Consider the following 24,934-nt stretch of genomic DNA (forward strand, 5'->3'; position numbering starts at 1 on the left):
TTGTGGGAAATCTGCACATTTTATATATTTAAGACTAAGGTTAAGAGATAGTAAATTATCCAGATTTCCAAACTGAGTTAGGACATTTCCTAAGTGTTGATATTCCCTAATTCACTATGATAATCCCAAGAAAGAAAGTAGAGAAAGAAACTAGTTTAAATACATTATAAAAGTCTGATTTAGCTGGGTGCTGGTGGCTCACACCTATAAACCTAGGGACTCAGGAGATTGAGATCTGCAGATCTTGGATCAAAAGCAGCCCAGCAAAGAAGTCTTTTAGGTTCTTATCAACAACTAAACACCAGAGAATGAAAAGTGGCCCTGTGGCTCAAGTGGCAGAGTACTAGCCTTGAGTTGAAGAGCTCAAGGACAGCGCCCAGGCCCAGAGTTCAAGACCCATGGCCTATATATATATATGTGTATATATATATATGTATATAAGTATACATATGTATATATATGTATGTATATGATTCTAAAAGAACAAATTTTGTGGTGATATGAGTATAGGAATAAAATAAATATTGAATATTCTCAATCTAATTTCAGATACACATATGGGAGGAGTTAAAATTGGATTTTTAACAGGGTAAGCTGCTCATCAGAGAAAAATATGTTTGCAGTGGCTACTGAAAATTTCTCTCCTCTTTAGAAGCATTTGAGTGACTAAAGAATTGTGGCCTCTCCCTCCCTTTTTATAATAGGTTTTTGTTTTAAAAAGACAAAATCTTATTTTTCACTGTACTATAGCTCAAGCAGGCAAACAATGAAGAGATTATGGACAGTGTGTATCCCTTCATGAACAGTTGGGGAATATTAACATAGATAAGGAACTAATCCTGTGTACATCTTAATCTATAATGACCTCTAAATGTTCCTCTAACTGGAAATAAGTAAGCAAAATGAATAGCCTTAAATTCCCCTTCTACTCTAAAGAATAATTTTGTCAATTGAGATGTATGAATAATTCTGTGAGAGAGGCCTGTTATTTTTATAAGTAGCTATTTCAGCTTTAATGCTAATAAAATGAAGAATAAATCACAGAATTGTTGGTAGATACAAAGCTATATTTAATGCATATCTATTGAGAGAGACATCTCTGCTATAATGATTTTTTATTGTTTTTTGGTGGACAAAGAATAATGGGGTGGTGGTGGTGGTGGTGGTGTGTGTGTGTATGTGCATATCTGTGTGCATATATATGCACGTACACTGAGGCTAGAACTTAGGTCCTTGTGCTCTAGCTTGAATTATTTTATTTGTAGGTCAAGGGACTTGAACTCAGCCTGGGCACTGTCCCTGAGCGCTTCAGCACAAGGCTACTGCCCTACACTTTGACCCATCCCTTGAGCCACCATGCCACTTCTGGTTTTCTGATGATTAATTGGAAATAAGAGTCTCACATTCTTTAGTGGCCAGACTGGCTTTGAACCTCTGATCCTCGGATCTCAGCTTCCTGAGTAGCTAGGATTGCAGGTGTGAACCAACATACCTGATATTTTTTTTTCTCACAACTTGTTCTCTATCACTGTGCCATGTCTCTACTTGGGCATTTTTCTGGTTCAGTAAAGAGTCTCTTAGATTTGTCTGCCAAGGCTGACTTTGGACTTTGATCCTCAAATGTCGGCTTTTGGAAAGTTAAAATTCTAAGTGTTAACTACCAGCACCTGGAATGGTTGTGATTTAAAAACATATTAAGTTGATGTCATGGTTGTTGGACTTCCTTTGATTGTTTGGTGATTTCAATTAGTTATCTGTTTTTTTTTTTTTTGGAAGTTAAGTTAAACAGAGTTTTATTCCGCACCTAGCATCGAGAATCATACTGACCGGTCAGGGCCGCCTCTAAGATGTGAGTGAGAGAGCGACCCTGCCTGATTTATAGGCTACTTTTATAGGCCCCAGCCATGTGGTTGGGCTGGCCATATACAGGTGGCCAATGGAATTCAGCATGGTTGATTGATGGCTGGGGCAACCATTGACACCTTTGCTGTTTGAACTGACCTATCATTTCGGTGGGCTTCTGGCGCACTGCTCTGACAACAAAGGAAGGGGAGGGAATTCCCTGGCAGGCCAAGGGGGGTGGGTTGGGGAGGAATTCTGGTAACTCCACCTGGTTCAACTGCTCTTGTAGTCTGAGCTGTTATCAGGGATTCTGTAGCCCCAGCCTTAGGTCAAGTCCTCCTTTTTCATAAAGATAGGAAATGCCTATAGGGGATGGATTTGGGGGAAGTCAAGAAAGGGGTCCCTTCATTCCCCCCTCGTTTTGGAAAATGAGTCAAGTCTTTGACTCTTCCTCCCACCCTATATCCTCCTGTCATAAGGGCCATATTGAGTCCTCAGCACTGGCCTTTTAACCACTCCAGTTCTCCTTTGTACAGATGATCATTATGCTGTTTACAATGCAGGGGCCAAGAGCAACATTAGTAAAGCTAAGGATTCTGCAATTGCAGATATTGGGGGTGTCATCATGGAGACCAGCTGGATAAGCTTTTATACAACATCCTTGGGACCCCTGCTTCTCTCGTGCTCAAGCCTCCTTTTATATCTGCCAGGTTATCTTTCATCAGTCTATCATGGTTTGTCCAAAGTGACATTCTCATGCTGTCTCCATCTGGGAGTGATGAATCCAGTAGCTCTTTCCCACTCCTTTCACAGTGGTTGGAGTCTTGGGTATCACAGTGCAGGTACACTTGATGTTAGAAACCAGATGATGAACATGTCCCCCAATCAACCTGTAAGGCCTGTAAGAACCCAAAAATGGTCACACAGGAGTATCCTAAGTTTTCCAGTCCTTTCTCTTGGCATTTGATTACCTCCGGAGGTTTTGTTCAAAATTCGGATGCTGGCTCAGTCCTCATCTTTTGATCCTGGACGAGCCCCCAAATGTTAGGGTCCGTGATCAAAGGAACAAGTCTGACACAAAAGCAGAATTTGGAAGTTAAGTTAAACAGAGTTTTATTCCGCGCCTAGCATCGAGAATCATACTGACCGGTCAGGGTCACCTCTAAGATGTGAGTGAGAGAGCGACCAGTTTTCTATCTGTTTAAGAAAGAAAAATTTGCCCCTCCAAACCAAGCTGTTTTCTTCACAATGAAATACCAGATGCTTTAGTCATGATATGATGCAAATAATTTTGATTTTAAAATTATAAACATATGATTTCCATTTCTTCCCAGATTTATCTTCACAAATGTCTATTTTTTGATTGGTCATTTTTTTTGTTCTAGCATTTGTTTTCCAGTTATGTCTTCTATCATTTCAATTTGAATGACATATACAATGTGCCAGAAGCATTCAAATAATTAACAGTTCTGTGAATGTGCTTCCTTGGTGACAATAAAATCTATTACCTTCAAATGATTGTGAAACTGAGCTACATTTTAACCTTAGTTATCTCTTTTTCAGTCATTTTCCTAGCATGCAAAACTAGTAGTTCAGCTGTTGTGTTATCTGAAATTTTCTATTCAATTTTAGCAAAGAAAGGTGAGTTACAAGAGAATTTTCCCAAGCCGATACTTTTCATAGTATAATAAGCAAATACAAATATGTCACTTACAGGTGATGCTAAATATACTCCAAAATTCTCTGCTTTAGGTTATGATGGTTTAGTTGCATCTTTCACTCTTCAAACAGATTATACTTGCCTTGAGGGGAGACTGCACAGGCCTATGCTATACTTGCTTAAAAGACTTTTCAATGGGCACATAAATAGTTTGGGAAGAAAAAAAATCTAGCAAACATTATAATCTTCATTGGCTATGTCTATTGACCAACTGTTTAATTTCTTTGTACCTCAAATTCTTTATCTCTAAAACAAAGGATTCAAATCAGTCAAGAATGGTTTGCTTTTCTTATTAAATTATGTATTGTTAGAAGGCATAAAAACAAAGCCCAAAGATATTCCAAACCACCAATTTCAATATCTGGCACATTGAATTTAACTGAATGGTTTGAGCTAACAGTTACAATGAACTAATGGGAATGTATACCAGTAAATTTCTATAGCCACTGTGAAAACTAGTATGAACAGTCTTCATAAAACTGAGCAGAGAACCATAATTTCCAGCTATAAAACTTTTTAATATGTACTTGAAAAAAGTATGAATGAGATACTTACATCCTTTTGTTCATTGTGACACCATTCCCAATAGCTATGAGATATAATCAATGTGGGTATCCATCAATTATAAAGGGAACAAAAGAATGTGACTTACTTCTCTTGATACTGTGTTGAAAATAAATTATACTACTCCTGAGGAAGGGCAGATGGGAGGGGAAATACTAGGGGAAAAGGAGGGAAATGGTGACATTGGTTAAAAAAATGTACACCTTACCTGACTTATGTAACTGCATCCTTTCTGTACATCACCCTTACAATAACAATTAAAAGAATGTAGTATACACCGTTGGGCATTATTCAGGCTTGAAGAAGAATGAAGTCATGCCATTTGCAGGAAAATGAATGGAACTAGAGGTTATCAAATTAGCCAGACACAGAGAGAAATGTATCACATGTTGTCTCTCTTTGGTAGAAGGTTAATAGGAAAAAAGATGATGAGAATGAGCTTTAGGGAAGAAGAAAATGATTGGATTGTAAGTGCAATAGGGAGAGAAGAGGAAGAAAGTGCACTTGGGGATGGATATAATTAAAGCACAGCATGTGCATCTATGGAAATATCATAATGAAACTAAATCAATTCCACTGAATAATTATAATAAAATCTGAGGTTAGATACACATATCTAAACCTCTAAAACACTTTGGTCAAAAAATGGGCAGCACCACAAAATATCAGGGAGGGGATTCTTGGCCCCTTCTTTAGAATGGTTTTATGTAAATTACATGTCGTTATGGATTATGGTTTGAAAAATTCACAAAACCAGTAAACTGAATTATCTGATTCCAATAGTCTATGATTTCATAACTTCACTTTGAAGAATTTCAGCTTCAACTTGGTGTTTGTCACATGACTGAATATGAAAGGAGTTAAGATCACATTATGCCACTGAATGAGAGTCGGGCTATGACAGAAAGCATAAACCATTTTATATTACTGAACAAATGGGCTACATATGGATTTTATGAACTTCCTCTACAGATATCTTCCTTCTTATCACAGACTACTGTGAGATGTGTTTGAACAGAGAATATTTTTCTCAACTATCTTTTCAAACTGCCAAATTAACAACTAGTAGCTACATGATCACAAGCTTTTAGAAACTGAATAGATTTACTATGCCAGTTATTTTGTTATCATAGTTGTTTTTGAAGTTCTCAGAGATCATTTGATACCAGAGTCTCAGAAATGGGACTTGTAATGCATTAACAATTAACTACTTTTCCAAAATATAATGAATAGTCAGATTACTTAGACGGTAAAAGTAATGAGTCTGGGAATGTGTATCTTTCTTTGTCTAGCATTCCTGAAGCCCTGGTTTCCATTCCTCAATACTACATAAACAGAAAAGGCCAGAAGTGGTGCTGTGGCTCAAGTGGTAGAGTGCTAGCATTGAGCAAAATACACTCAGGCCCTGAGTTCAAACCCAAAGACTGGCAAAAACAAATAAAAATAAAGAAATATAAATAACAAGTCCACTAAGATTACTTTCAGCAGTAAGCATGAAGATTAATCAGAATTAGAATAATATATCTTTGAGAATTTCAAAGTGATAGATTTCAAAAATTATCCAAACTTTCCTCTCCCTTTGATATGCATAATATTACTAAATGGTAATAATCATTTAAGATAATGTATACGCATATTAACAAAAGCAAGCAATTGTATTGAGGACATTCTTTTCAAATCAGGACTCTTAATATTCAGCCCTATTTTTTTAAGTTGGAACACATCATCCTTTTGCACTAACTATACATTCTGTTCAAGAGAGATGGAGGCAAACAGCCAAAGCAGTTTGTATTCTTCAATCCTCTGGTGATAAGCACATGCAGCCAACTCTTGGCAATTCTGTCTAGATCTGCCTTGCAGTTATCAACCAAGCTGGCATGTCCTCCTGGCAAAGAAGGAATAAAGGCCTCAAAGAAAAAAACATTTAGTTCAGCAACCTTAATTGATCATTTCCATACTTGATACAAAGTAGAAGTTGCAGAGACAGGTTTCCAGGGACCAAGGAAATTCAATCAGAGAGGGTGGGAAAAGACTTAATGGAAAACTGTCTTAAGTCCAAATAATCTAATTTAGCTAAGAACGGAGTATGTAGTGGAAAGCATCTCCTCAAAGGTGCTTACTAGCTGCTTAGCTTCTTCCAGAGGTAATTTAAATTGACAAGAGCACATGTAGACATGTAGAGAACATTAAGATCAAATAGAGCTTATCAAGCAAATCACCTATAAATACTATAACATGTAACCGATAAGAGTAATCAATGGTTTAGGTCAAAAGGAAAATATTTAATGATAATTTTTAGTGTAGATGTGCATGCTCATGCTCATCTTAAGCAAACAAGACATTGTTTCTCTGTTTAGATAATATGTATGTATTAAATAATTTCTAAATTTTGGATTTGGGGTCATACTACCCAACATATCGAAACTAAGAATGTAATTACGAAAAGTGACACACTGTATGTGAAAAATATGGTTGCAATACAAGCCACATGTATCATACAGTATCAGAGTGAGGCACATTTCTAAAATAAAAGTAAGAAACAAATTGAAAGTAATTTCCTGAAATACTGCCATATATTCTAAAGGACAGCTCAATCTAGATTCTGTAATTCAGTTGGGTCATTTGACTGTCAATTTGGCAGTGTTATACCTTACTCCTTTTTTAAAAAGTTTATTGTCAGGATAATGTATAAAGGAGTTACAGTTACATTCATCAGGTAGTGGGTGCATTATTTCTCACACATTGATAGCCCATCTCATGTTTTTGTCCCTGCTTCCTTCCCCCAACCCCCTCACAATCATCTTGTTTTCCCTTCCTTTTCCTTTTTCAAATAAACAAATAAATGTATGTTTAATATACTAGGTAACAAAGTCAGATAGAGTAACAACATGAGATTAACAATTAGGGCCAAAAAAGAGAAGAGAAATAACGTAATACATTAAGAATAACAATCACACAAGATAAGCCTCTTGTTTCCATATCCCAGAATTCATTTCATTTAGTCGCATCCTATATGACCTTATATACATCGGTTTTGAGCTATTTTAATCCTCTGCTATGAGAGTTAGAGATGTTACAAATGGGGAAACCACTGAGCCTATGTTCCTTTGGGTGTGGCTTACTTTACTTAATAGGATTTTTTTTTCCAAGTATTGCCATTTCCTTACAAATGGGCAATGTTGTTCTCTCTGATGGCAGCATCGAATTCCATTGTGTATAAGTACCACATCTTCTTGATTCAGTCATCTACTGAGGGGCATCTGGGTTTGTTCCATATCTTTCCTGTGGTAAATAATGCTGCAACGAACATCATTGTGCTTGTGGCTTTTTTATGTCCTTGTTTCTGGACGAGTGGGTAAATGCCAAGTAGTGGAATTGCTGGGTCATAGGGGAGTTCTGTTTCCTGGTTGAAGGAGGTTACATCCCCACCAACAGTGTAGTAGAGACTCCTCCTGGCCACATCCCCACTTGATAATGGCCTTTCTAACTGGAGTGAGTTGGAACGTCAAAGTTGTTTTGATTTACATTTCTTTTATGGCCAGGGATGTGGAGCATTTCTTCATGTGTCTATATGCCATTCTTATTTCCTTTTCAGAGAAGTCTCTCTTTAAGTGTTTAGCCCATCTTTTAATGGGATGGTTCTTTCTTTGAGGATTTGTTTTTGAGAGATTCAATTTTTTTTAGTTGTAGATATATTTTAGATATGAGGACCTTGTCTATTTTATGGCTAGTGAAGAATTTCCCCACTCTGTGAGTTTTCTATTTAACTTGCTAGCTATGTCCTTACTATAGCTCTTACATTACTATAGCTCTGTAATAGAGTCTAAAGTATGGTATTAAAATTCCTCCAGTGCTGTTCTTTCTGGTAAGGATCGTTTTTGCTGGATTCCTGGTTTCTTCAGAGCTTTTAGCATAAAAGGGTGTTGGACCTTTTCAAATACTTTTTCTGCATTTATTGAGATAATCATGTATTTCTTGTCCTTACTCCTGTTGATGTTATGAATAATATTAATTGACTTGCGAATATTGAACCAGCTTTGCAACCTGTGATGAATCCTGTTTGATCATAGTGTATAATTTTTGATGAGTTGTTGAAAATGATTGGCCATTATTTTATTGAGAAGTTTTGCATCAATGTTCATCAAAGGACTTGGTCTATAGTTCTCTTTCTTTGGTGAGTCCCTCTCTGGTTTTGGGATGAGGGTTATGCTGCCTACATAGAATGAGTGTGGCAAAGAGCCTTTGCTTTCAATTTCATTGAAGAGTTTGAGGAATATTAGTGTGAGCTCTGCTTTGAAGGCCTTATAGAATTCATCTGTGCATCCATCAGGCCCTGGCTTTTCTTGGATAGGAGGTCTCTTATTGTCATTTCTATTTCTTTATTTGAAATGGTTCTGTGAAGTTGGTTTAGCTCATTTTGGTTCACTTTGTGTATGTTAATATTGGCTAGACATACATCCAAATTTGGGGGCATAAAGATTTGAAAAGTATTCCCTGGATCTTGGTAATTTCCTTCATATTTCCATTCTCCTCCATGATTTTGTTTATTAGGATGCCCTCCCTCTTTTTTTGGTCAGATTTGCTAAGGGTCTGTCAATTTTGTTAAGTTTTTCAAAGAGCCAACTCCTTGTTTTGTTGGTTCTTTCTATAGGTTTTTTGTACTCTAATTCATTTAATTTTACTTTAATTTTAATAATTTTCTTCCTTCTACTGGAATTGGGGTTGTTTTGTTGCTCTTTTTCAAGAGCTTAAGGTGCACCATTAAATCGTTGGTTTGCGTTTTTTCCAATTTGTTAATGAGTACTGCCTCTTGTATACTGAGTACTTACTCTTTTATAATTGCATAAAATCATTTTACTTGCTTAAGGTCCTACCTAAGTTTTTAAAAAGTCATTATTAGCCAGATTGCTTTGACATAACGTTAAGAATAGAAATATGTTTGAAAAAGAAACTGTATTATATCCTTCCATTCCTGTAGCCTAACTGTAAGTCTTTGCATTGTTTTATTTTTGTTTTTCAGCCCCTCTGACTGATAAGCCACCTAAGCTTTTATATCCTATGGAAAGTAAGCTGACAATTCAGGAGACACAACTGGGTGAGTAATTATTTTATGTTACTCAATATGGGGTTTTCAATGCATTCATGTAGTTTGAACAAGTTCAGAGTGAAATCATACTCTGAGCTAAATTTCATTCCCTACAGTACAGGCCTTGGGACCACGTTAGACATGTCTACTTAAATCATTATTGAGGAATCAGATCAGCTTCAAGATTTTAGGGACAATATTGTAGTATCATGTTTAATGTTATAATTGTTTTTAAAATAGAGAATATGGAATGATTTGACTTATAGTACCTATCAATACATTAAAATATAATTTCTGTGATTTGGGAGAAAAGGCATACATTCATCAAAATAAATGTCACCATTATGATTTATAACTTTTTATAATTTGATTCATTATAATAAAAATTATGTAACTTTTTACATAATATTAGATGTGAGTGTCCTAAAGTTAAGGAAATAGTGGATTTGGACAAAAAGCCACACATATATCATACTTTGGTAAATATATTCATTTGTATTCAAATCAATAGTATAATGTATATATCTAAAAGGTAAGCATAATTTGTATAATTTGTTAAACCAGATCAAGGAAATTTCTCCTTTTAATTATAAATATGCATAATATGTATAACAATAGAATTATAATAATATTAAATATTATGTATAGTTACAGTCTCTTAAGTTTATTTTCATATGAATTTTGCTGTGGATTTAGCCAGGAATATGGTGACATCTATCACACTGAAGGTAGAATAAAGAAAATCAAGAGTTGGTGGCCAACCTAGTCTATCTCAAAACCAGAACAATAATAAAAATAAATAAAATGAAATGAAATATATGTGATATACATATATATTAAAATGAACATTGCTTTCTTTTAGTAGAATTGTATATAATGTGATCAAAAATACATTTTCAATTGTATGTTCATTTTGTTAAGAAATTTCTTTTTCTACTAATATCTCATGAATTAAATACATTTAATGCATACAGCTGAAAATAATATGATAACCTTACCATTAAGTTGTCAATGTTATTCATGTACCTGGAGTGAGAATTTGAATAAAAATGTAAGTCAAATTTCTAGTAATGTCTACAAATGTGATCTTTACTTATAATCTATCCAAGATAAAATTAGCAAAGTTATGAGAATGCATTTCTAATTTATAAAAGTATTATATTCAACTAACTTCTAAGACATTCCCTACTTTTATTTGCTATCATATGTAAGATTATCTAGAATGATATTGATATGCCTCTTTGGTAGCAAAATGAAGACTTTTAAAATTTAACATATGTAGAAGTATTAACTTATTTTGAGGTAGAAAATTATAGATAGTATTTAACACTGCCATGTCTAAAACAAATATACTAAACTTATATCTATATCTGGACCATGGTAAGTTGAGTCTTATTAGAAATTTCACACCTTTATTAACAAATTTTGAAAAGTAATTTCTCAGATGTGGCTATGTTTTCTATAAAAACATGTATTTTTAAGGAATCAGTTAGACTAAACTAAGCATTTTAGGCCCAGGAGAAGGTGATTTACTTATTTTATAAAAGTATCTTCATTTCTTGTACAAAGAAGTCACCATTTAACAAAACAATTTATGAATACAATGTATTTTGGTCACATTACCCCTTTCAACATTCTCAGCCATCTCTTCTAACATGCTCCTTCTCTCACTTCTCTTAATTTTGTTAGATATACATTGAATTCTTGATGGCATTCTCCTCTCTCTTTATTGTTTTCCCCTCTCCACAATACTCTACCCTATCCTTTTCAAATACTTGTTTCCTGGTGTTCATTTTGTTGAACTTTGACTTTATAAGGAATTACAGTATTGGAATCCTTTATTGAGTTTACCACATTTCAGTTAATACATCTGTATAGACTATCACATCATCTAATGTCCTTACTAGTTTATAAGCTAATTCTACCTGCCACATATAACGTAGAACCTGCAGCTTTTGCCTTTATCTCTCTGAGCTTGACTTACTTCATTTAACATAATTTTTCTAGGTCATTGCATTTCTTTAAAAATAGATGAGTAAAATTTTAATTTTCTATTTCTTTCTAATGGATGAATAAAATTCCATCACGTACAAATATCACATTCCTTATGTTTTTCATCCATTGAAGGGCATCTGGGCTTATTTCATACTTTGACTATAGTTAATTGTACTCCAGTGAACATGGTTGTGCTTGTGGCTTTATTATAATCTTGTTTATTGTCTTTTAGATAAATGCCCAATAGTAGAATTGCTGGCTCATAGGATAGTTCAATGTTTAATTTTTTGAGAAACCTTCATACTGCTTTCCAAACTGGTTGAACAAGCTTATATTCTCATCATCATTCTAATAATGTTCCACTTTGCCGACATCTTTGCAGTGTCTGTTATTGTTTGTTTTCTAATTGAAGTAAGGTAGAATCTTGGTGTTGTTCCATTTCCCTTTTGGCTAGCCATAATTAACATAGAAAGCAATGAAAAAATTAACTCTTTGATTATCTTTACTTGACAAAATTATATAATTTTATATTTGATGGCTGTCTACTGGGTTTCTTTTCATTGTCTTAGAATTTGCAATTAATCAATGAAATTATCAAATGGTTTTTTATATCCTACTTTAGTTTTTCTCAAAATAGAAAAAGTTGTGAGACTTTTTTAACATTAGTTTTTCTTAAAACAATAAATACACATCACATAAAATTGAAAATTTTGCAAATTGAAAAGCTTGTCTATGCATTCATTTGAGGAAATAGGGATATATCTATTTACAAATTGTTCCAGAAAAAACTGCAATTCCTTTTTGTCAGTGAACAAATAAACATGATCTCTTTTTTGTAACCTGAGGTTTTGATTCTTTAAACGAAGAATCCAAGTCTAGTTCTCATGGATGAGGTAAATTATTCACTAGTTAGATACATTTAACCTAAGTTCATATTTTTTAGGTAGCAGTTGATTTGACATAACTTACTTACTAGTTACTAGTAGGTAAATAATTGATCAAAGAAGGACTTACGTGGTACATGCCTTTAATCCCACCAATCAGGAAGCTTAGCAGAAAGTTCACAAGTTTAAGATCAGCCTGGGCAAAATTGTTAAACGGTATCTCAAAACGGAAGGAAGGAACAAAGTATGGGCAGAAGGAAAGAAGAAAGGAAGGAAAGAAAAGGACGAAAAATATGTGTGAAAAGGAAAGAGTATTAAAAAAATTATGTGAGCTTTAAAATACATTATTTTCTCTAGCTTATACTATGATGTTTCATTTCTTTGATTGATTTTTGTCCCTTTCCAATTTTGAAAATGTTGTTAATTACAACAGGTTGAGCACATAATATTAAATTCTGAGAATAGCAAATAAGTAAGATTTAAAAGTGTGGCCTACAATAGTCAGAGAGTGGGGCTGGGAGTTTGGCCTAGTGGTAGAGTGCTTGCCTAGCATGCACAAAGACCCACGTTTGATTCCTCAGTACCACGTACATAGAAAAAAGCTGGAAGTGGTGCTGAGGCTCAAGTGGTAGAGCTCTGGCTTTGAGAAAGTCCAAGGGAAGTGCTCAGGCGCTGAGCTCTAATCCTAGGACTGGCAAAAAAAATAAAAAGAAAGAAAGAAAGAAAAGAAAAGACAGAATAGTCAGAGAGTACTTAAAATAAATGTTAACTTTTATAGGAATGTGAAAATACCCAAGAGAATTTCATTGTCCAAGATTTGAGTGGTTTCTTTCATCTTTTTTTTTTTAAATTAAACTATAAGAAAAAGTCATCTCAAACTACACAAACATGAGCTAAGGGCCTGCTGATTGTGTTTAGTATTTTTTCTCATTCACACATAACCTTCTAAACAACCCTGATGACTATAAGTCTGTCAGTTCTCTGATCCCTTCACAAATATACACAATTTGTTAATAATAACTCAATCAAATCAATACATTCATGGATTTTTCCTTGTTCTTCAGATTAACTTTCCAGTGTCACCTGTTGGTCATGCCTGCTTTTCCTTTGTATATCCCTTGTGTCCTCTTAAAATTACTTCCATCGTTTTAACTGGAAAATTCAGATAATGATCATTTAAACTATTTCTTTTTAAAAAGCAAATAGCATTAAATAGAATAGTGCTTGGGGTGAAAATATTGTAATGGAATTTATATAAAATATGTAAATTGATAGGTTTGAATTACAATCAATATGTGGTTACAGCTTGGTATATTACTTTATGTGATATCCATGTGTTGTTGGTAAATGTGGAAAGAAAGAACTTTGCCCCTTTTAAATAAGTTTCAGACATCAGCAAATATATGGACAGCACTTCCTTGGGAAAAAGGTCCAGAAAGTATACAATATAACTTGTGAAGATCAATCCAGGAGGTGAATTTGACTTAGATCTTTCAAGCTGCTGTAGTCTAGAGAGGCAAAAGACAAACAGATCTGACTAACTGACCTTGAGCCCTACAAATGTCATTCAGAAATCTGGCCTATACGGCCAGCAGAACACTTTTTTTTTTTAAGTTTTCATAACATTAAATGACATATCCTATTACTACTGAAATTTCAAAGAGTAATTTTGACCTAGTGAGTTGCATTTCATTTTATAACTGCCATATTTATTTGTTGCCATACAAAGTGCATGTCTCTAAATTTTCTTTAAGACAATTGGGAGAGGGTGGGGGAGGAATAGTGGGAGAAAAACAGGGGAAGAGGTATCAATGTTCAAGAACTTATGTACTCACTACATGAAAGATGTACCCTGTAATGCCTCTATACATCATCCCAGAAATAAATAAAATAAAAGAATAATTTTTAAAAAAGATAATATGAACAAAAGAAAGTTTTCAAGCCAGGTGCCAGGGGCTGATGCCTGTAAATCTAGTTACTAACGAGGTTGAAATGTGAGGATCATAGTTCAAAGCCAGCCAGGCACAAAAGTCCATGAGACTATTATCTCCACCAGAAAACCAGAAGTGGCACTGTGGCTCAAAGTGATAGAGCACTAGCTTTGTGCTGAAGAGCTCAGGGAGAGTGCCCAGGCTCAGAGTTCAAGGCCCAGAACCGACCAAAAGAAAAAGTAAAATGAAAAAAAAAAGTCTTCAACCATTCTTCTACTTTAGGTTTTAAGTTATTCTCATTAATGAAATTTGAAAAAATACAAAGTATTGGGTTAAATGCTTAGCTTAGAGGTGAACCTAGATTAAATCATCAATACTGACAAAGAAGAAAAAAATAACAAAAATGACAATTAATAAAAATACTTAGCATATCTGATTGGGTAACAATGATAGTGAATATAAAATATAATAATAATAAAAATTTATTATCGTATTTTATATACATCCTTTACCTGGACACATAAACCTGTAATTTTATCCAATTTAGAAACTAATTTTGAAAACATTGTATAGAAATTGTCACACCTTGTCTTGTTTGTACGCTAATCTGAGTACTTTTAAGTTTTGTAAAGATTGAAGTTCAGTGGCCATAACTTGCACAATAGATCCTAGAATATTTTAATTAAAAACACTTCTGGGCTGGGAGTTTGGCCTAGTGGTAGAGTGCTTGTCCAGTATGCACAAAGACCCGGGTTCGATTCCTCGGTACCACATGCATAGAAAAAAGCTGGAAGTGGTGCTGAGGCTCAAGTGGTAGAGCTCTAGCCTTGAGAAAGTCCAAGGACAGGACTCAGACCCTGAGCTCAAGCCCAGGACTGGCAAAAAAAAAACAACACTTCTAATTAAAATTTCATATTAGTAAGTTGCCAAGATGATTAAATATTAGATGTTATTCATCCATTATATTTTATACATTTTACATCCACTATATGTTTTGTACAGTACATAGAATGTAATATACTATTACAAATATACTTGGTGAGTTTTTAATTTGAAAAGTAGCTCTGTAACGTTTGCTGCCCAGGTTTATCTCTCACTGTAGTTGTTGTTTTGAAACAGAATGTATCTTTTATGATTAGTTACTACATTAACTTAGTGAACCTGAAAAAACTTGCTCCTTTCTACATTGGGATAATACTGTGATTACCCTAGAAACAAAATTATTTATGTGTTGAGTGACAGATCTGAAAATGACATGTAATAATGTTGACTCTGAAAAAATTGCCTAGTACAGCAAGTTCATACCTATAATCCAAAATAGTCAGGAAGTTGAGATCTGCGGATTGCTATTCAAAGCCTCCATTAGACTTTTTTCTCCAATTAAACTACAAAAAAAAATATGGAAGTGGAGCTGTGGCTTAAAGATGTAGATTTCAGCAAAAAGTGCTCAGTGACAGCACCTAGGGCCTGAGTTGAAGCCCCATGACTGAAAAAATAAAAATAGTAATATAGGAATAATAATAATCACTGTGTTGCTGAATTAGGAGGCTAATGCTTATTTGACTTCATTCCTACAAATAGGAAATTTTTATTCAAATTCAAGTTAACATAAAACTTTCTACCATGTACGATAACAATAATATAAAGTCTAAATTTGGTAAAGAAAGTTACACAGATCAACATAATTCTGCTTCTCTCTCTCTATATATATATATATACATATATATATATACATATATATGTGTGTGTGTGTGTGTGTGTGTGTGTGTGTGTATCAAAGGATTCTGCAAAACTACAGATATCTACAACACACCAAGACAAATAGAGATTCACAATGCACTTTTTTAAAAGGATGGATTTTTTTATTCTGTCTAAATTATTGCTTCATGATAAATGAAAGCAATAACCATTAATATATGTCCTCAAATAATATCTTCCTTTCAAAAATTAGAATCACCTTGACTCCAACTGAAAAGAAATAGTTGTCATGCAAACGTTTAGGTTAATACCTCAATAAATTTAAATCAATAAATTTAAGACGGTCTTAAAATACTTAGGTCATTATATGACCTAACATATGACACTCACAGATTGTCAAATCCAAAGGCATTGATTAGTTATAGTGAAAGACTCTTTTGGGGGAAAAAAAGAGCCAGTGATTTAAAATGATAACATGCTTCTACATAAAACATTTGCAAACTAGATCATTGACATCATATTAGTTATTGTCACTTTTATATAATTAATAGGCAATGTCTTGCAATTGCTCTGAGTTCATGTCATTATCTCAGATGCAACTGACAAAAAATAAAATAAAATGAATAATAAATAATAAATGAAAAGTTAGTGATATAGGGCTGATTTCCTGTGATCATGCCTCTAATCTTTACTCAGGATTCAAAGATCTGAAGATTATTCCAAGCCTTCTGGGCAGAAAATTCCCTGATATTCTTATGACTGTTTGACAATTAGAAAGCAGAAAGTGGAGCTGTGGCCCAAGCGGTAGCACTAGCCTTGAACTCGGGTTTCAGTACCTGTACTAAAATTTTTTAAAAAGATAGTACTACCATTCTACAGTTAGCCTGAGTATATAATCAGTACAATTAAAGATGTATACATTGCGTTTCATTTAGCAGTTGAGAGACTTTAATGGTATAAGTAGAATGCTGAATAGGCAAGATTCTGGAAGTGCTTTTTGGATGTCAATGCTTGTTTGATCATGCTTTTATTCTCACTAGGATATCATACTATGGCAACAGGTACAGGCTTCATTACAGACTGGGTAATATTTTAGAGAATTGTTTTCTATCTCCCCTCTAAATACTAAACACATCTGTTAATATTACTATGTAATAGTTGTTATTGAGTTGATATCACTTACTACATCAATTAGTCTATGTGAATTGAGAGAAAAATAACATGGTTGTAAGAGGATATCATAACCCCTATTCTCAAAAGAAAAACTAGCAGACACAATAACAGTTTATTAAATGGCCACTATGATTAATTGAAAATTGTTATAATCTCTAAATAAAGGAAATACAGACATACTCTTTCCAAAACAAGAACACAGAAATTATTTTATAAAATAAGACACCACACCATTATAATTGTCAATTTTCTTTTCATAGTTTGGTGAGAGTCTTAATTATTTAGTAGATGAATACTGCTTTGACTTTATGAATCCTTATTATCACAGAGCTTTCTAAGTCATTATGAATGATTGAAATTTAGTAACAAAGAAAAATTAAATATCCTGTGTTTACAAGAACTGTTACTGAATTTGCAAAGTAAATGCCAATTTATCAAAATAAAAATTTCAAAGGATATTTTGGTGTAGAATACTGAATGGGATATTTAAACATAGAAGAGTATGAATCACATGTCTGATGTCCTTTAAGATAGAAACTATAAATATCATTTAAAGTTTGAATGTAGAAATGCTCACTATAAATTTCCTCTTGAATTTTGGTGATCAGTCTTACATTTTTTAATGTAATTAATAAAACGGTTACATTATATTTGCCATATAGAAGGTGCATTAGTCTTACATTATATGCACTCTCCAGGTAAATAATTTGTGTTTGAACATTATTATAAAAACATGATGCCAGCAGTTTATGGTTTAACGTTCATACAGTTAGCATTCTAGTCATCTTACTCTACCAATTTAGCACGTTTCTACAAATTTGAGTATAAATTGTATCACCATAATTTCAAAGAAGTGCTCTCTTCATATATGTTTGTTCCTTAATTACAGTGGCTTAACCTATCTATCAGCTTTCAAAGATTCTTTTAAGCAGGTAATGATCAGAGGAAGATCTATATGCACAAGAGAAATATGCTATAAGGAAACTTCATTGAATTATTTTATATAACAAGCCTTTTTTAACTGAATGAACCTCATTATAGACTTTCTCTGTGATGATACAGACCTTTACAGTTTTCTGAGATGAAGTACACTGACATGAAACTACAAATCAGTAGCATTTCTATCCCAGACAAATACTCATTTATCTACCAATTTATATGACTTCTTTTTTATCTATCAGTGCAAACAGATATCTTCATTGTGATTTTATGCCTACTCAAAGGAAATAGTAAATTTTACTCAATTCCAAATCCATGTTACTTTAATTTAATTTCCTGAAAATTAATGTATGTAAATTTAATTCCCTGAAAACAGTTTTAGTAGAGTAGAATATTTAAATAAAAAGGATAAAGAAAATAAACTTCTACAGGGGAGTTTTGTTTCATAAGGGATAAACAATAAGGAATATCCTGCTATCTTATTGGCCTACATTTGGATAAATATTAATAAAGATACATATAATACATAATATGCAATGGTTGCCCAGTATATAATTTATTTATCATGGTTATAACTGTGATGAATATTCTTACTTTCTAAGTGTAAAAGTAGTTCATATCTGAATTCTTTTGAACTTTGTATGTCCCTTTTCATTACATCTATCTGCCATTCATTTTAATACATGTATTCATATACACAATGATTTATTTTTAATATGAATTCATATGTAATATAATACCCCTAGTGAATATAGCTTTTATGAAGATTTGCCTAAAGGAATACTGCAAACTATGCCAGATTTTTACATTAGTTCAATGCCTAAGAGTCTCCATTATGCTTTTATATTTTTAGGATTTCTCTGATTTTTATTCTATCTGACATTAATATAGAAACTATAGGTTACCATTATGTCTTAAGCCCAAATCCCAAATCAAACTATTGTGATGAGGCCACTTTCCAGTTTACCACCTACAAGACCAATGATCCTTCCTCAGAAGCACTAAACATCTTCTGAAAATAGTATATAATTTACATAGAAAAAATTGATTTATAAATGTGAAATCCAACTGAATAATAAAAAAGAAACAATGCCTAATAAAACATTTTTCTCTTCCAAATTTCATCTGTATTAAAATAAGCCTAATATTAGTGTCTTGTCATTAAGATACATCCTCTGAGTCCACAATAAACATGAGAGAGTCTACAAATGGTCAGGGATTTCATGAGAATCAATAATTCCCTCTTCCTCCTTCTTATCCCCAGGGATCTTCTTATCACACTTACAGTCAAGTTCTAGACTTTCTCATTCTCAATGCTTTTGATTCTAGTTTAATAAAAGCACAGTAGCGAGTTTGGCCTAATGGTAGAGTGCTTGACTACCATGCGTGAAGACCCAGGTTTGATTCCTGGGTACCATACACACAGAAAAAAGCCAAAAGTGGTGCTGAGGCTCAAGTGGTAGAGCTCTAGCTTTGAGAAATCCCGAGGACAGTGCTTAGGCCCTGAGCTCAAGCCCAGGACTGGCAAAAAAAAAAGCACAGCATCCCTCTTGGACATGTCTACTAAAGAACTGTATTTATAAAGCATTGATAGCTTCTTCAATAGGGACGAAATTAGGGAGAAATGCATTGTTTTTGGAAAAATGAAACTGAATATATCCTGTCACGTCAAATAGTCACTAGAAATAAAATAAGCCCTAGGAAAATTAGACATTATTACCACAAATATTCACTAAGAAGATTATCTTGTGAAATATTGTAGGGAAAACTAAGTCAATATATTTTTTTCTGATGAAAATACAGTGGAATAATATTGGAAACTTTAAAACTTTAAAGGTAATTAAAATATGTAGTGCTTCCTGAAAATATACTGTTTTGACTAAAATGAGTTAGGGCACATTTAGTATTATTCCTTTATGCCCTGCTTTATTATTTAATCTGCTTGTATGTTTATGAAATTGCTTCTGAATTACGTTTCACGTGTTGTAATCATTGATTGATTTATACAAGGGTATTATTCCTGGGCATAAATGCTATGTGTAATGATTCTTCAAAAACGTGTCTCTTGTTATCATGAATATGTATTTTCATTCCAAAGATGTTTTCTAGGATTTGCTGTAAGTTACAGAGTGGAAATAATATTTTATATAATGGAAAATAAATAAATCAAGTAACACTTCTATGGTACTTGTAAATAGCACATTAGTGTCATATTATGTGTCACAGAATCACTGATGTTCTTAAAGCCTATATATGTAAGAAATAGCTGCTTAAGACAGATTCCTGGACATCTAGGAATCTATTTCATTTCATTTCAATCATTGTTCATATTTACAAAATGAAATAAAAATTAAGACAACTCATCAATAATTTTAAGGAAGGAATATCCAAAATTTCATTTTATCTCCAAGATATTACTAATTAAAGCAAACGTTAACTTGGGAATTTTTAATAGATAACCTTTGCTTATGCTTTTCTTTTTTTATTAAGGAATTTATTGACATTGATTTTTACATCATATTACAAATGAGGAGTTTAACAAATAAGTATTTAAGAATCACTGGCACTTAGATTTTAGAACATAATTAAATTAGGCTGAGGGTTTGTATGTCATAGATACATATTAATATACGTAATAAAATTATGTCTATAGTAATAATTTTTCCATATGTTTTTATTGTAATTAATAGAAGGGTTACATTATATTTACCATATAGAAGGTGCATTACTTCAGAAACATTGCTACCCTTTCTCATGTCTTGGTCCCCGTTTCCCTCCCACCACCGCCAGCCCTCAACTTGTTTTCCCCCCTTCCCTATCGTATTTCAAATAACCAAATAAACATATATAAAATATATCAGATAACAAGGTAAAATATTATATGGGGTCTTTTATTATTCCATGTGAAATTTTAGATTACCCTTCTATTTCTTTAAAGAATGACATTGCTACATTGATGGGTATTGCATTGAATTTGTAGATAGCCCTTGGCAAGATTGCCATTTTCACGATGTTAATTCTTCCAATCCAGGAGCATGGGTGGTTTTTCCATTTCCTCAGTTCTGCTTTAATTTCCTTTTTCAGGGTTTTAAAGTTTTCATCAAAAATGTCCTTTACATTCTTAGTTTAGTTAATTCCTAGGTACTTTATTTTCTTTGAGGCTATTGCAAAAGGAGTTGCTTTCCTGATTGTAGCCTTGTTCCTCTCATTGTTGGCATACAGGAAGGCAGTTGATTTTTGAGGGTTAATTTTATACCCGGCTATGTTGCCAAAGTTTTGAATAAACTCAAGGAGCTTGGGAGTGGAGTCTACACGGTTGTTTAAATGCAGAATCATGTCATCTGCAAAGAGGAAAAGTTTTACTTCCTCTTTCCCTATTTGGATCCCCTTTATGCTTGCTTCCTTTGTTATTGCCCTGGCTAGGAATTCTAATACCATGTTAAAGAGGAGTGTAGAGAGTGGGCCTCCTTGTTTCGTCCTGATTTTAGAGGAAATGGCTTTAGCTTTTTGCCATTAAGTATGATGCTAACTGTGGGTTTGTCATACACAGCCTTTAATATACTGAGGAATGTTCCACTGATTCCTAGTTTCTCCAGAGCTTTTAGCATAAAGGGATGTTGGATCTTGTCAAATGCCTTTTTTCCATCTATTGATACAATCTTGTAATTCTTGTCCTTGTTGCAGTTGATGTGTTGAATTCTATTAGTTGACTGTCGTATGTTGAGCCAGCTTTACATCCCTGTGATGAATCCTGTTTGATCATAGTGTATATTTTTTGATGAGTTGCTGAAGATGGTTGGCCTGCATTTTGTTGAGATGTGTTGCACAATATTCATCAAAGAAATGGGTCTATAGTTCTCTTTCTTTGATGAATCTCTGTCTGGTTTTGGGATGAGAGTTATAGTGGCTTCAGAGAATGAGCTTGGCAAAGAGCATTCGTTTTCAATTGCATTAAAGAGCTTAAGGAGTATTCGTGTGAGCTCTGCTTTGAAGACCTTATAGAATTCAGCTGTGAATCCATCTGGCCCTGGGCTTTGCTGGGATGGGAGGTCTTTTACTGCCATTTTTATTTCAGTACTTGAAATATGCCTGTTTAGTTGGATTAGGTTTTCTTGGTTCAGTGTGGGTTTGTTAATATTGGCTAGAAATTCATCCATTTCTTCTAGATTTTCTAATTTGTTGGAATAAAGGTTTGAAAAGTATTCCCTTATGATGCTCTGGATCTTGGTAATTTCTGTTGTGATATTACCATTCTCATCTGTTATTTTGTTTATTTGGGTTTGCTCCCTTCTTTTTTGGTATTATTTGCTAAGGCTCTGTCAATTTTGTTAATTTTTTCAAAGAACCAACTCCTTGTTTTGTTGATTCATTCTATAATTTTTTACTCCAATTCATTTAATTCTGCTTTTATTTTAATTATTTGCTTCCTTCTACTGGGATTGAGGTTGGTTTGTTGCTCTTTTTCTGTAGGGGTTTTTAGTCCTACCCGTCTCAACCCGTAGGAGGGACAGAGAGAACACACCCCGCACCCAGCCCTCCCTCACCAGAGGACAATCAGATCTGTCAGGGAGACCAGTCAAGGCAGGAACTCATTTATTGAGAAAGTACATTAAGCTAATACAGGATGCAGGAGCCTATCAGCACAAAGGTTGGCAGGGCGGAGGAGGTCCACGTGTTTACTCTCACTATAGGTCTCAGCAGAGAGTGATAAAGCAATAACACATTTGTACCAATGGTAATCAAGTCTCAGCAGAAAGTGATTCACAAAAATAAATTTCAGCTAAGTTACCTTGTTAGAAAGCTTTGTTTTAAAACTTGGTTCTCACCTGCAAGAATAAGATCAGCAAAACTCTCTTCAACAGACTTCAGAATCTTTAGAAAAATCATTTTAACCAGTTCCTCTTTAAAACAATGCAATAATCCTTTGAGACATTGAAAACATTCAAACCTAAACATTTTCTTGAAGCTTAGACTTAGATTTATCCAGTTGCCTTTATGTTTCAAGTATAAATTCATCCATTATTTTACATAGCATGCTGACAATTTAACCTTGAACATGTTCACTCACACGCATTCACACACACATTCATACTCAAATATCTTAATATGCGCAAAATTAATATCGGCCGATCATTTTCCAGAAGTTTTAATGTGAAGAGAGTTTTGTGCATTAAGGCCTCCCAGACCTTCTCAGCCTCTTCTTTTGATAAGTCTCTCTTTAGTTTCCTTGCCCATTTAGTGATTGGTTTGTTGGGTTTATGGGGGATTATTTTCTTGGGTTCCCTGTAGATATTGGATATTAAGCATTTGTCTGATGTATTATTGGTAAATATCTTTGCCCAGTTGGTTGTTTCTCTTTATAATTTAGTAGTTATGCTTTTATCTGTGCAGAAGCTTTTTATTTTTAGGTAGTCCCATTTATTGAGTCTCTCTCCAATCTGTTGTGACCCTGGGATTCTATTCAAGAAGTTTTTGCCTGTGCCTATGAGTTCCAATGTCTCTGCAACTCTATCATGTAGCAATTTCAAGGTTTCTGGTCTGATATAGAGGTCTTTGAGTTAATGCTTGTGCATGGCAAAAGGCTAGGGTCAATTTTTAGTTTTCTACATGCGGCTGCCCAGTTTTGCCAGCACCAATAATTGAATAGGCTGTGTTTGTTCCACTGTATGTCTTTGGCGCCTTTGTTAAATACAACTTTATTATAGGTATGTTTTTGTAATACCACCTGTATTGCTCTTTTTGCCTAGAATTGTTTTGGCTATTCTAGGTCTTTCCATGTTTCATATAAACCTTTTGGTTATATCTTCTATTTACCTGAGTGACCCAAAAAGCTCCACTCCCAAACTCCTAGTATTAATAAACCACTTCAGTAAGGTGGCAGTGTACAACGTTAACCTGCAAAATTCAGTAGCCTTCTTGTACATCAACAATACACAAACAGAAGGCGAAATCAAGAAAATGATCCCATTTGCAATAGCCCCAAAAGAATGAAATACTTAGGAAGTAACTTAACCAAAGATGTAAAGGAATTATTTAATGAAAACTATAAAAGCCTAACCAAAGAAATTAAAGAAGATACCAGGAAATGAAAAGACATCCCATACTCATGGTTAGGGAGAACCAATATAGTGAAAATGGCCATACTGCCAAAACTGATATAGATTCAATGCAATCCCCATCAAAATTCCAAAGACATTCTTTACTGCTTTTCTTTTTCAATGTACTCTCCCAGTATTAGTCCTACTGTGTTTCCATTGTATGGTCTAAAGTAAAGTTTTCCTTCCTTTCCCATCTCTATCTGTTCTGTGCTGCCTGCAATTTGAAGGGATATTAGTGAAAATCAGTTTTTCCTACCTTCTTTAATGTGTTTTTTTTAATTTTGTTACAGTAAATGCAGCACTATATTCTCCTACTTGATTTTCTTAGCTCTTGTGAAAGTCATTTCCTTAGCTCTTATAAAAATCATTTTATATGAATAGTTTTCTGCTTGGTGTGCCTATAGGGAGAGATTACCTGAAGATTTGGCTTTGCCTTCCTTACTTCGGCAATTTAAACTTGAGGAATCACAAATTCTGGTATCTGATGCTCAGGACCCTGTTCACAAGTGATAAATCACTTAAAGGCATGAATAGTGATGGCCTCAAGAAAGACTAAGATAATGCTATAAGTTTGTCTTCTCTCTTTTCTGCATATCATCATTGTGGAGTGTTGTCATTTTCTGACAAGGTGGTAAGGTGATGAGAGATCTGCTATTCTTTCAGTCCTATCCAAGAGGAATCAGGCCTTTGGAAGTCTAGTTAGGTTTTGAATTCCCCAAGGGGAATCCTTAACTGGCTTAGATTGGATAACACATTGAAATTATTGACAAATTACTATGACATCAGAGCTAACAGTCCTAAGTCAATGACAACTCTATGTTCCCTCTTCTTTAGTGAAGAAACCTGTACTTTTTTGTGTAAGGGTATAGAAACTTGCTGTGAGATAGGAGGCAGGATTGATCTTGTAACAGAAGAAGTTAGTTCAATAGTTATTATGCAGTCCACCTTCTTTTTAAAAATCAATGTTCATTTCATTTATTATCTTTCATTAATGTTTATCTTGT

At 33.9% G+C, this 24,934-nt stretch overlaps 1 protein-coding gene across 1 annotated transcript in view; it reads left to right on the forward strand.

The window, feature by feature from the left end:
• Positions 1–24,934, forward strand: part of Il1rapl1 (interleukin 1 receptor accessory protein like 1) — a 1,176,498-nt gene that overhangs the window by 889,914 nt on the left and 261,650 nt on the right. The window contains exon 6 of the mRNA XM_090326111.1: positions 9,147–9,221. Within this exon, the coding sequence (XP_090182237.1) occupies positions 9,147–9,221 (75 nt within the window). The remainder of the gene's footprint in view (positions 1–9,146; positions 9,222–24,934) is intronic.

Source organism: Megascapheus bottae, chromosome X (assembly GCF_031878675.1).
Source record: "Megascapheus bottae isolate mThoBot1 chromosome X, mThoBot2.hap1, whole genome shotgun sequence".
Lineage (NCBI taxonomy): Eukaryota > Metazoa > Chordata > Mammalia > Rodentia > Geomyidae > Megascapheus > Megascapheus bottae.